The 12793-nt window shown below is 37.6% G+C and overlaps 1 protein-coding gene across 1 annotated transcript in view; it reads right to left on the bottom strand.

Annotated features, from left to right (window-relative positions):
• The window catches only part of Pld5 (phospholipase D family member 5), a 398582-nt gene that overhangs the window by 145519 nt on the left and 240270 nt on the right, over positions 1–12793 (bottom strand). Inside the window, exon 4 of the mRNA XM_026390749.2 lies at positions 1959–2070. Within this exon, the coding sequence (XP_026246534.1) occupies positions 1959–2070 (112 nt within the window). The remainder of the gene's footprint in view (positions 1–1958; positions 2071–12793) is intronic.

Genomic DNA, 12793 nt, shown 5'->3' on the forward strand with positions numbered 1-12793 from the left:
AGAACCTCAGAGAAAGGGGCAATTGCTGCTATGGCTGGGAGGTGAGAGAAGCCCCAAGTGAGGTAAATGAACATATGGCATTTGATATGTTTATGAGGGAATGCAGATGGAGGTGGTTTGTAAGTGAGATTAAGAAAACAATTAGTAAAACCTGTTCTGAATTTATAGGAATCCTTGTGTAAAATCAAATCCCTCCCTGATTCAAAGACTTCATGGGAATTGTGTTTCAAAGCCATCCTACCTTCAAGCCACAGTCTGAGAAGGTGGGGATGGTTGATTCTCAGACTGTGGGGACCCAATTTCGTATGCTGTGAGAAAAATAATAATACATTTCTAAGCCATGATGACTCTGTATGTCAATCCACAGAACCAGATACTCTCTGGTTTTTCAAAAACCTTTTGCTGTTGCTGGGTATAATCCCAGCTAGTAATCCTAGCTACTCAGAAGCTGAGGCAAGAGGATCACAAGTTCCAGGTCGGTCTTTGCAACTTAAAGAGACCCTGTCACAAAAATAAAAAATAAAAAGGGCTGTGGTGTAGCTCCATGGTGACGTATCCATGGATTTAATCCCCAGCGTCCCTCTCCTGACACACAGATATGCTTCTCAAGTAATACAGTGAAACTGTTTTTAGACCAGACAATATCTCATAACATTTTCTTTGTTTTCCTATGTACAGAATCAAATACTATGAATGATGACAGGTTCACTATATGATTTGGACAAGGATCCCCCCAAGGACCATTTGTTAAAGGCTTGATCACCAGCCTGTGGCATGATGGGGAGGTGGTGGAACCTTTAAGAGGTGGGGCCTATTAGGAGGAAATTGGGCATTGGGGGCGTGCCCTTGAAGGGGATATTGGGACCCTGGACCTCTTCCTGTCTCTCTCTGTCATTTCCTGTCTGCTTGAGATGAATAGGCCTCCTCCACCACATGTTCCCACCATGATATTGTGCCACCACAGGCCCAAAGCAACAGGGTCACGTGACTATGGACTGAAGCCTCTCACACCGTGAGCCTCAATAAACCTTATTAAATTGATTATCGATCTCAAGTGTTTTGTAACAATGCCACAAAGCTGACTAGCATAAGGTTCATTTGCTTGGCTAAGCTTATGTCTTCTGTTTGTGTCATTTAATGTTCTTTATCACTTCACATTTTCCTTCTGCAGGAGGACAGGCTACTTGGTCCACTTACTCCAATCTGTCCCATATTTTAGAAGGTATTTTCACTTGACGTGGGGAAGACAAGTGGACATGCCCAGAATGTTCCAACAGCAGAAGCAGGGGATATGAGGCCATCAGATAACCCCTGAGACTCAAAGACACCTGGTGGCTTGGGTATGTTCACCGGTTCTCAGGCGCCAGTACGTTTTTAAAGGCTTACAGTTCAGAGAGTAAATTCTGGATAAAAACTTTTACAAATAATTAAAAACTATTTGGAAGTGAGAGTTCAGTTAGAGAAAGATACAGTCTTCATGAGACGGCGAGACCAATTGCAGAATGGCCATGGGAGTAGCATTCCCCTGTGGAATTAGACAGTGTTCTATAGACTTCTAGACCTAATTTTATTCTTTTAAAGAATACGTAGCATAAAGAGGATTTTCATTTGATGGGCAAGAGAAAAACAGAAATGACTGTTTGTTCTAATGGGAAGTGATCCTTTTTTTCTAATTACATCATTGAAGTGTTTAGAGAAGAAAGATTCTTCTTACCAATTAATTATCAATTAATAGCCAGTAGATTACTTTGCATAGAGTAATGTGAAAAATATATTTAAAAATCCCAGTAATATTGATTAATTAGTTTCCTCATTTAAAAGCTTTAATCAGGCTATTTTTCAAAGAAGAAATAAGAAGTGTACCGATTATAAAGAAATTATATATTATTTTAAGTGAAATTTAAGGTATTTTAAGCAGAATACCCAGTGGTAAAGTAGCATATCAACCTTGGCCTTACCCTTTAATTTCAAGGCTTCTAATACCTTTGAATCAGCCGTCACATCACTCACTAGCTTGATTTCAATATTTTGCGAAGTCAGCTGGAGCAGTTTTTCAAAAAGACGTTGGCCCTGGTAAAGAGATTCGGAGACAAAGAAAATCAGAAAACCTAAATGTTGCATTTTAAGTAGATATAAATAAATTCATTAAAAGTTAAAACTGTTCATTCCATTTGTAAAAGGCAAATACTTCAAGAATTGGTATTCATAGAAGATTCGTGAAATTCTTTCAAGTATAAATATATAATATTTGTATAAATATGCAAAGAGTAGAAGTATGAGCATAGTTGCATTTTGTCTTTTTGAATATTGTGCAACTCAGTAAATCACTGAAATAATAATTTCAATGCTACAATGCAAATCTACCTTTCTTCTCCTTTTTAAATCTGTTGTTATCTGCACATAAACAGGTAGTACAGAGCGACTGGGTTGTGTTTCAGTGGTAGAGCATTTGCCTAGCATGTGTGAGGCACTGGGTTCGATTCTCAAAATAAATAAAATAAAGGTCTGTTTAAAACTTTTTAAAAAAGTATTAAAAATCAGATTTTATTGATTATAAAATAAAAATAGGTAGTACAGAATATAAACAGTTACAATTTGGCACAGGAAGACTTGGGTTGTAGAGGGTTTTCCAAATTACAAACTGTGTCTCTTAATCTCACTAATCTCCAGGTTCTTTCTTTGTAAAATTCAGATAACATTAATACTTACTTCAAAAGGTTTTTGTGAAATGAGAGGAGTTAATCAGAAGTATCCCTTAAGTATTAGCTATAATTGGAGGAAACTTCTGGACACTAATTGGTAATTTATTTGAATCAATCTTCTTTTTAAAAACTTGTTTTACTGAATTCAACTAATATTCTGATTAAAAATAAGTGAACTAAAACTGGTTAGTGTAGAGGGGAGTGGGGGTGTGTGGGGGTGGGAAGGACGGTAGAATAAGACAGGTATTATTACCCTATATACATGTATGATTACCCTACTGGTGTGACTCTGTACCAGGTACAGCCTGAGGAATGAGAAGCTGTGCTCCATTTGTGTACAATGTGTCAAAATGCATTTTGCTGTCATGTATAACGAATCAGAACAAATTAAAAAAAATAGAATTTAAAAACAGTGAACTAAAAAATAAAGGTTTTCCTTATAAGATTTTCACCAGCATATAACTGTTATAACAAGTTTTAATCCTAGCGAGACTCTAAATAATGACAGGTCCACAAGTCATTACCTTATCTCAGGACAGGGGACCATAATATTACTCCATTTATTTTTCCTTGTGTTTTGATAGACTCCTTCATCATATTATTAAAGGGAACTGGTCTTCTTTTATTGATTTTTCAGGTTTGGTTTTTTTTTTTTTTTTTTTCATTGTTATTGTTGTTATTGGACCAAAAAACACAAAAGCCTTCAAGGGCCAGATAGGCAATAAGGCTTGGGTCTTAAGGGTACCCAAGAGGCAAAGTCTTACCTTGCTTTGATAAAAATGGGTTGTTGACAATGATTATAGATAAAAGATTTGGTGATCAAGAAGAGAGAAGAAGAAATTAATGCAAGCACTGACTCCTGCAATTTGGCCTTAGGAAAGGGCAAAGCCAGAGACGAACAGCCTGTGGCTCTGCAGTATTAGGAGAGGGCTAGTGTTCCGGTGCTGGGTGACAGCTGAGAGTGGAAAGGAGTGTCTGACACATCCAGCTGAGCTCTAGCTTAAAGCTGACCATCAAAGCCAAGGTCCATAGGCCCTGGGTGCTGAAGGAGTAGGAAGAATAGTAGGTGCTGAAGGAGAGTAGGAATTGTACCCTATGTCATGCATCCTATTAGCAGAAGTTAAGATCACTCAAAGTGAAGCCCATCACAAGCAACCAAATTACTCTGCACCCCAGTGCCTGGAGGCAGCCTCACCCCAAACCAGGCATTCCTAAGCAGTATATGGAGTGAATGCATCTGACTGTCATAAACACCTTCTTTATGAAAGAGGCAGACGTGGAGAGGAAGGGTTAAAGAGGGAGAGAGAGACAGACAGAAACACAAAGAAACAAAGGAAGGGGAGGGAAATTACCTCATTTGCTGATTTAAGTGTGTATGTATGAATCCATCCCATTTATTGATTTTTGATTTTAATTCTTATGGTATAGGAGTCTTATTAAGAAGTTGGGGCCTAATCACACATGATGAAGGTTCAGGCCTACTGTTTTCTTCTATTAGATGCAGGGTCTCTGGTTTTATTCCTAGGTCCTTGATCCATTTTGAGTTGAGTTTTGTGCATGGTGAGAGATAGAGGTTTAATTTCATTTTGTTGCATATAGATTTCCAGTTTTCCCAGCACCATTTGTTAAAGAGGCTATCTTTTCTCCAATGCCTGTTTTGGGCACCTTGTCTAATATAAGATAATTGTAATTTTGTGGGTTAGACTCTGTGTCTTCTATATCATTGGTTTACTAGTCTGTTTTGGTGCCAATACCAGGCTGTTTTTGTTACTATTGCCCTGTAGTATAGTTTAAGGTCTGGTATAGTGATGCCACCTGCATTACTCTTCTTGCTAAGGATTGTTTTAGCTATTCTGGGTCTCTTATTATTACAGATGAATTTCATGACTGCCTTTTCTATTTCTATAAGGAATAAGGGATTTTGATTGGCATTGCATTAAATCTGTATAGTGCTTTTGATCAAGGATCTAGGAATATAACCAGAGACCTTGCAGCTAATAGAAGAAAAAGTAGGCCATAATCTCCATCATGTCGGATTAGGCCCCAACTTCCTTAATAAGACTGCTGTGGTGCAAAATTAAAATCAAGAATCAATAAATGTGGATGGATTCAAACTAAAAAGTTTCTTCTCAGCAAAAGAAACAATCTGTTAGGTGAATAGAGAGACTACATCTTGGGAGCAAATCTTTACCCCTCTCACATCAGAGAGAGCACTAATCTCTAGGGTATATAAAGAACTCAAAAAACTAAACACCAAAAATACAACCCAATCAATAAATGGGCCAAGGACGTGAACAGAACTTCTCAGAAGATGACATATAATCAATCAACAAATATAAGAAAAAATATTCATCATCACTAGCAATTAGAGAAAGGCAAATTAAAACTACTCTAAGATTTCATTTCACTCTAGTCAAAATGGCAGCTATTATTAATACAAACAACAATAAGTGTTGGTGAGGATGTGGGGGAAAGGCACACTCATACTCTGCTGGTGGGACTGCAAATTGGTGCAGCCAATTTGGAAAGCAGTATTGAGATTCCTTGGAAAACTGGGAATAGAACCACCATTTGACCCACTATCCCACTCCTCTGTCTATACCCAAAGGACTTAAAAACATCATACTACAGGGACACAGCCACATCAATGTTTATAGCGGCACAATTCACAATAGCTACATGTGGAACCAACCTAGATGCCCTTCAGTAGATGAATGGATAAAAAAATGTGGCATTTATACACAATGAAATATTACTCAGCAATAAAAGAGAATAAAATCATGGCATCTGCAGGTAAATGAATGGAGTTGGAGGAGATAATGCTAAGTGAAGTTAGCCAATTCCCAAAAACCAGATGCCAAATGTTTTCTCTGATATAAGGAGGCTGATTCATAGTGGGGTAGGGAGGGGGAGCATGGGAGGAATAGACAAACTCTATATAGGGCAGAGGGGTGGGAGGAGAAGGGAAGGGGCATGAGGTTAGAAATGATGGTGGAATGTGATGGTCATCTTTATCCAAAGTACATGTATGAAGACACTAATTGGTGTGCATATACTTTGTATACAACCAGAGATATGAAAAGCAGAGCTATATATGTTTAATATAAATTATAATGTATTCTACTGTCATATAAATTTTTAAAAATTAATTTTAAAAAAGCGTATATGTAAATTTTAAATTTACTATGGGGAGTTGAGGATTTGAACCATGAAAGGCTTGAGTATATGATGTGGAAAATCCACATTATGAGGCTACATCACACAGCCTTCCTTGACAGTTTAGGCCTCCTCCAAGGAGGTTTGGTGATGGCTGCATAGCCCAGATTGCCACAGTGCAGACCCAATATGTTATTAACACATACTCATAAAAGCTGTTTGTATTTTCTCTTTCACAGAGAAATACTTGGTGTGTATGGTGAGACTCCATGGTTAGGTAGACCAGTACTTTTAAATGAATTCATTTATTTTTGCTCTTACAAAAATGTATTTAGCAAAATATATTCAGCTCAAATAAAATCAAGATATCATCTAACCTATCTGTGTTTCTGGCTCTCTGCCTTAAATTGATTCCTTCTGTGTTGTTTAGTGAAATGTAAACAAAGACTAAAAACATTAATGAAAGTAGAAATTCTGAAATCTACAGATACCGTCCGATTGTCATTAAATGAGGCACATTTTTACTTTTAGTATGTGCTGATAACTCGCACCAAGAAATCTTAAAAATTTTTAAATCATTAATGCTCACTAAATGAACTTGGGCTTGGTAGAACTTCTGTCCTTGGGCTTGAGATGAAATTTCTATTAAATCTCCCATCTTCAGGGTGTCACCTTGCTGCCCAGTCATTTTTGTTATGACATTCAAAATGTAATAACTTCCAAAGGTATTAAACACCTACTCTATACAGAGATCTGCACTAAGACTTGGTTCATTCTGAGTTATATTCGCTCATCATTTTTTAATAAAGGAATAACAAAAGCACCTCAGCTTTTAAACACCAGCAATTTAAAATCTTGTTCTTTGTGTTGAAAAACATGAACCAACATCTCCAACTTCAATAAATCATCTCAAAATGGCCCAGGCATGCTGACCCACTTTAAGTCAATTTTTTAGGGAAGTCTGCAAAACCATTATGATGGAAAGTACAGTCCTGTGGAGGAAGCTACAGTCTGAGGACAGAGGTCTGGATCAGCCCTTTGGTAACTTTGAAACACAGGAGGTCTTTTCAGTTCCGTAGGGAGAAAAGTCAACCTTTTTCTCTACTCTCCTAGGTTCATTGCCTAGGCCCATGAATCAAACTGATAAAAGATTGATTAACCAGAGAAAAATCAATTTAAATTATGTACATACATATACATGAAAGCACCAGAAAGAAATGAAATTCAAGGAGATTACAGATGATTAAGGATTCTATACCATCTTAGGCTAAACAATGAAAAAGAGGTTTGGAGGCTGTGGGAAGGTAAGAAAAGTGAGAGGAGAGAAGGAGTGGTAAATTAGGGTCATCTTGCTATTGCCCCCACAGGTCTCTCAGGTGAGTTGTCTTCGGGCTTATTTCTCTTCCTAATTTGGAGATATTTTTTTTTTATAAATGGAAGTTTCCTTTATCAGTTTAAATGTCCTTTGCAAAAAGGAAAATATACACTCTATTTTTAGGTAGTTACGGAGGGGTAAGAGACTTCTCCTGCATCTATTGGATCTCAGTTGCTGTTAGCTCAAAAGACATACTCCTCTTTGGCATACAGATTCTTAGTAGGGCAGCATATTCTGGTATCCTTCAATCCCAAGAACATGGGGTTATAAATACTGCCTGTTTCTGTTGACCCAAAACAATTGATTGGGAGGATCAAATGCCCAACTATAACATGAAGGGAAAATGCAAAAATATCAAAAGGAAACATGGAAAGAGTCATGCTCAATAAGATGAGTTCTGAGGATTATTAGAATATGCTGGTGGTTTTCAAGCTTGTGTTAGCAGTTGAATTCTTTTTTCAAATAAAAAAATTAAGTGTAATATCTTCTTTCATCCCTCTCTGTTTTCCTGTGCAGAAATAGGATACTTCAGAAAAACACTGACTTTTATCCCCTCCTCCTAGTGAGGTATGATACTTTTAAGACACGGAACTTTCAAGATACTGACATTTCACACAAAATGAGAATGTCACAGCTGGAAGATATTTTAGCCATCCATAGTTTATCAATCTCCTTGCCTTCAAAATGAGGACAAAGAGGCACAAGAAAGTTGAATGTTGTGCTGATGTTCGCACAGCTTGCTTAAGGCAAAGTCAGGCCTATTTCTCTTCTTGATTCAGTGTCATTCTCTCTACATGACCATTTTGTTATGTAATTAAAGAACAGTATGACCATTGTTGAGGTCCATATTAGCGACCTGGGCACCAAATGGAAGAAATCTGTCCAGCAGTCACATGCATGAACACACACACACAGAGCTCTCCCCGCCAACTGAACATAAGGAGGATAAGGGAGAAAAAGACTCACAAGTAATTTAAGTAGACATAATGTGGCTAACAGGTGCATTAAAAGAGAAAAGAGGCCAAAAAAAAAAAAGTTTGAAATAGTAGAAAAAGTTGAGGATAGACCTGAATCTAAAAAGGGTTGAAAAGTCCCCTGAAGATGGAGATACTTTTTTTGCAGACACACATCTAGGAATGTTCTAGAAAATAACTGAATATCCAAGAGACAGAAAATTCTTACAAACTTCCAGCCAAAAGAAAAAGTTACCTATCAAGGGAAACATATCAGAGAGACTGGTCTGGAACTAACCATCTACAACACTAAGATACTCCATGACAGACAAAGACTCAAGCCCAAGAATCCTTTCCCCACACAAAGATTTCACCATCGAGGGTGAAAGAAAGAAATTTTTAGAGACTATATTGCCTCTGAAACTCACATGAGGAACAGATTGAAAGAAGGGAGTCCAACTAAATAGTAAATAATACAGAAGACCATCAAAGAAGATGAAGAGGAGAAGAAATGAGTAGTGAGAAATATTAGAGGTATACAATGCTTGGGACACTTGCCCAAAACAAAGATTCTTAATAGAAGGACACATAACAGGAGAAGTCTACTGAAAATATACCATGTGCATTTTTTTTAATACCACGTATCGAATGTAGGGACACTGAGCCACATACCCAGCCCCTTTTAATTTTATTTTTTTTAGAGGCAAGGTCTTACTAAGTTGATTAAGGCCATGCTCAGTTGCTGAGGCTGGCTTTGAACTTGTGATACTCTTGCCTCAGCCTCCTTAGCCGCTGGTATTACAGGTGTGCACCACTGCACCTGGCTGTCATGTGCATTATTTATTTATTTACTTTTGTAGTGCTGGGGATTGAGTCCAGAGCCTTGTGCATGCAAGGAAAGCACTCTATCAATTGTATTATAACCCCAGCCCCTATCATGTGCATTTTTGATGGAGGTGATATTGTCCCAAAGGGGCTAAAAACTAGTTCTTGGGTGAGGATGAAAGTTACTCTCTGTTATGATTTGGATGTAAGGCATCCCCCAAAAGCTCATGTGTAAGACAATGCAAGAAGGTTTAGAGAAGAAATGATTGGGTTATGAGAGCCGTAACATAATCAGTGTATTGATCCCCTGATGGAGATTAACTGAGTGGTAACTGAAGGTGGGTAGGGTGTGGCTGGAGCAGGTGGGTCATCCTGTGGGCGTTGGGTGCCTTTGGAGTTTATATTTTCTATCTCTGCTTCTAGATCTTCATGTGAGCCACTCCCTCTGCCACATTCTTTCTGCCTCACCTCGAGCCCTAGGGAATGAAGCCAGCTACTTATGGACTAAGACCTCTGAAACTATGAGCCCCACATAAACTATTCTTCCTCTAATTGTGCTTGTCAGGTCTTTTAGTCACAGCAGCGAAAAAGCTGACTAAAACACTTTTCTTGTCACTAACACATAGTTTTACATACAATACATATACAGCATATCTGTGTATTAAAAATTCATGGGGGAGGGAGGATTAATGGGAAGGTCTTTAAAAAGGTCTGAGTTGGGGCTGGAGTTGTAGCTCAGTGGAAGAGTGCTTGCCTAGCATGTGTGAGGCACTGGGTTCGATTCTTAGCACTACATATATAAATAAAATAAAGGTCCATTACCAACTAAAAAATATTAAAAAAAATTAAAAACAGCCTCCTAGGTAAAGTGATAATGAGGTTTTTTGTTTTGTTTTGTTTTGGTTTTGATAGCAGTAATTGAACCCAGAGTGGCTTAACCAATGGACCACATCCTCAGCCTAATTTATTTTTTATTTTGAGACAGAGTCTTGCTAAGTTGCTGAGGTGGGTGAACTTGTGATCCTCCTGCCTCAGCCTCCTGAACTTTGGGATTATAGGAATACAGAATAGAATTAAGTGTGAAAGAGAGCATCCAAGAGTATCCAAAAATGGTATGCACCACGTAAAGTGATAATGAAAAAACATTTAAGGAATAGTGATCTGTTTCTGCACCCAACAGGATAAATAATGGCAGTAAAGAACAGAAGAGCAGGGGAGAACTTAAAGTACTAGATGAAAAAGTAGGCTATTATTATGTAATGGCAAATTTTATGAAGCTGGGATAGTAATAAACTGATATGTATCAGACAGCACAGCAGCTAAATACATAAAGCAAATATTAATATAAATGCAATTAAAACAGTGACACAATATAATACTGAGAAATACATCTTCCCAAATTGGTCAGATCTACAAGAAAATAAATAAGAATATATGAAAATTAAATAATACTACCAATAAACTATATATATCATATCCCCCCCCAGAACCACATTTTGTCTTTCTGTGTAACAAATATATAAAAGTATGTCTTGTAACTGCATTAAGAAAGTCTGAACAAGTAGCCAGGCATGGTGGCAGAAGCCTGTAACCCCAGCAGATTGGGAGGCTGAGCCGGAGGATCACAAGTTCAAAGCCAGTCTCATCAACTTAGCAAGGCCCCCAGTAACTTCGTGAGACCCTTTCTCAAAATAAAAAATAAAATGGGCTGGGCATGTGGCTCAGTGGTTAAGTTCCCTTGGGTTTAATCCCTGGTTAAAAGAAAGAAAGGATGTGACTCTACTTTGTGTACAACCAGAGATATGAAAAATTGTGCTCTATAAGTGAAATATGAATTGTAATGCATTCTGTTGTCATATATAGCAAATTAAAATTAAAAAAAAAATTAAAAAGAAAGAAAGAAAATTTGACAAAAATTTGTAATGAATGAGCTGGGTGCAGTGGCACATGCCTGTAACCCCAGATACTTGGGAGGCTGGGGCAGGAGGATCTGAAGTTTGAGGCCAGCTTCAGCAATTCAGCAAGACCTGTCTCAAAATAAAATAAAAAGGGCTGGGGATGTAGCTTGGTAGTAGAGTGCTTGCTTGGCATGTGTGAGCCCCTGGGTTCAATCTCTAGTAGCAAAACAAAAAAGTTATAATGAGATATTCTTTGTGCTTCATTCTCTACTCATAATCTAACAAAATGGAAAAAAAAACTCAGGCTGTTAACATGTAACTCAGAAAACAAATATTACCTCCTTGGAAATTGAAGAACTCACTATTAGATCATCTTAACATCAGAGGAGATTCTCTAGAAAACTATAAATAGGTAAATGTCTCACAGCAAAACCATGAAATGAAGCAATATTTGTTGTCAGAGAGAAACCGGTAATTCTGTCTACAATGTTATAAAAAAGAACATATTAAAGAGTCATGGTGAACATGGAGAAAGCATAAGAATAGAATAAATAGAATTAAGAAGAATAGAATAAAGTGTGCAAGTGAGCTTCACAGAGGATCCACAAATGGCATGCACAGATTGTTATCAATAACAAAGATTACACTTTAATTTTATGTGTAAAGGATAAAATGGTTTAATTTGGCATAATTGGAAGGGCCCTTGGATTATACCACATGTAAAATATCCGAAATTAGAATGAGGACATACTACTGATTTAAAAATTAGGCAACCACATGAACAGTCTTGGAGTGGGGGAACTTGGACCAAGCTATAGTAGACTACCGAATGGTCCCAGGGCTATCAGATCTTAATCTCCAGAACCTGGCAATATTAGCTTATTTGAAAACAGAATCTCTGCTGATGTGATTAAATTAAATGGTTTATGAGGAAGAGATTATCCTAGATTATCTGAGGATAATCATCAATGCGATTACAAGTATACTTACAAAACAGAGACAGGAGGGGATGTGACATAACTAAAGGAGAAGCCAATATAAAGTTGAGGTAGAGAGATGAATGTGCTGGCTTGGAAGACTGCAGGATGTAGGAACACAGGAAGTCACCAGAAGCCAAAGAGATAAGAACTGATTCTCCCCCAGAGTTTCTGCAGGAATGTCTTCCTGCTGACACCTTGGGTTCAGCCCATTGAAACAGGACTCATGACCTTCAGAACTGTGAGAACATACATTTCCAATGCTTTAAAGCATAAAGTCTGTGGTAATTTGTTACAGTGGCCACAAAACCAAACCAAATCAAACCAAGAAAAAAATGAAAACATAAGGTAGATATGTAGAAGTAATAAAAGACAGTGTGTGTGTGTGTGTGTGTGTGTGTGTGTGTGTGTGTGTGGAGAGAGAGAGAGAGAGAGAGAGAGAGAGAGAGAGAGAGAGAGAGAGAGAGCAAGCAAAAGATACCACAGGGCAGGGGGTAGGGAGTAGGGAGGGGGAAGGGGAAGGAGAGATACTGGGGTCTGAATTAGAAAAGATATATTCCATGCTTGTGTAATTATGTCAAAATGGATTCTACTGTCATGTATAAATAAAAGGAACCAATTTTAAGAAAAGATACTACAAAGTTAATGAAAAACAACAAACTTGGGATGTTTGTTATACAAATGAGATATGAAGGTTTAATAACTATACTCTTCAGAAACATTGAAAATTAATAAGACAAGGTCAACCATCCAATAAAATGTGAGGCAAAGTATAAGATTAGGCATGCCCAGGGACAGCAAGCCTACATGTCCAGCAGACCTAAGGGGATGATTTATATAGTCAAGTGAGATTTAAGTGAACAGTAAAGAGCTCAATCTCTTTCCACTCAGAGACTGAAACAAAAAC

The sequence above is a fragment of the Urocitellus parryii genome, chromosome 9, assembly GCF_045843805.1.
Source record: "Urocitellus parryii isolate mUroPar1 chromosome 9, mUroPar1.hap1, whole genome shotgun sequence".
In the NCBI taxonomy this organism is placed as follows: domain Eukaryota; kingdom Metazoa; phylum Chordata; class Mammalia; order Rodentia; family Sciuridae; genus Urocitellus; species Urocitellus parryii.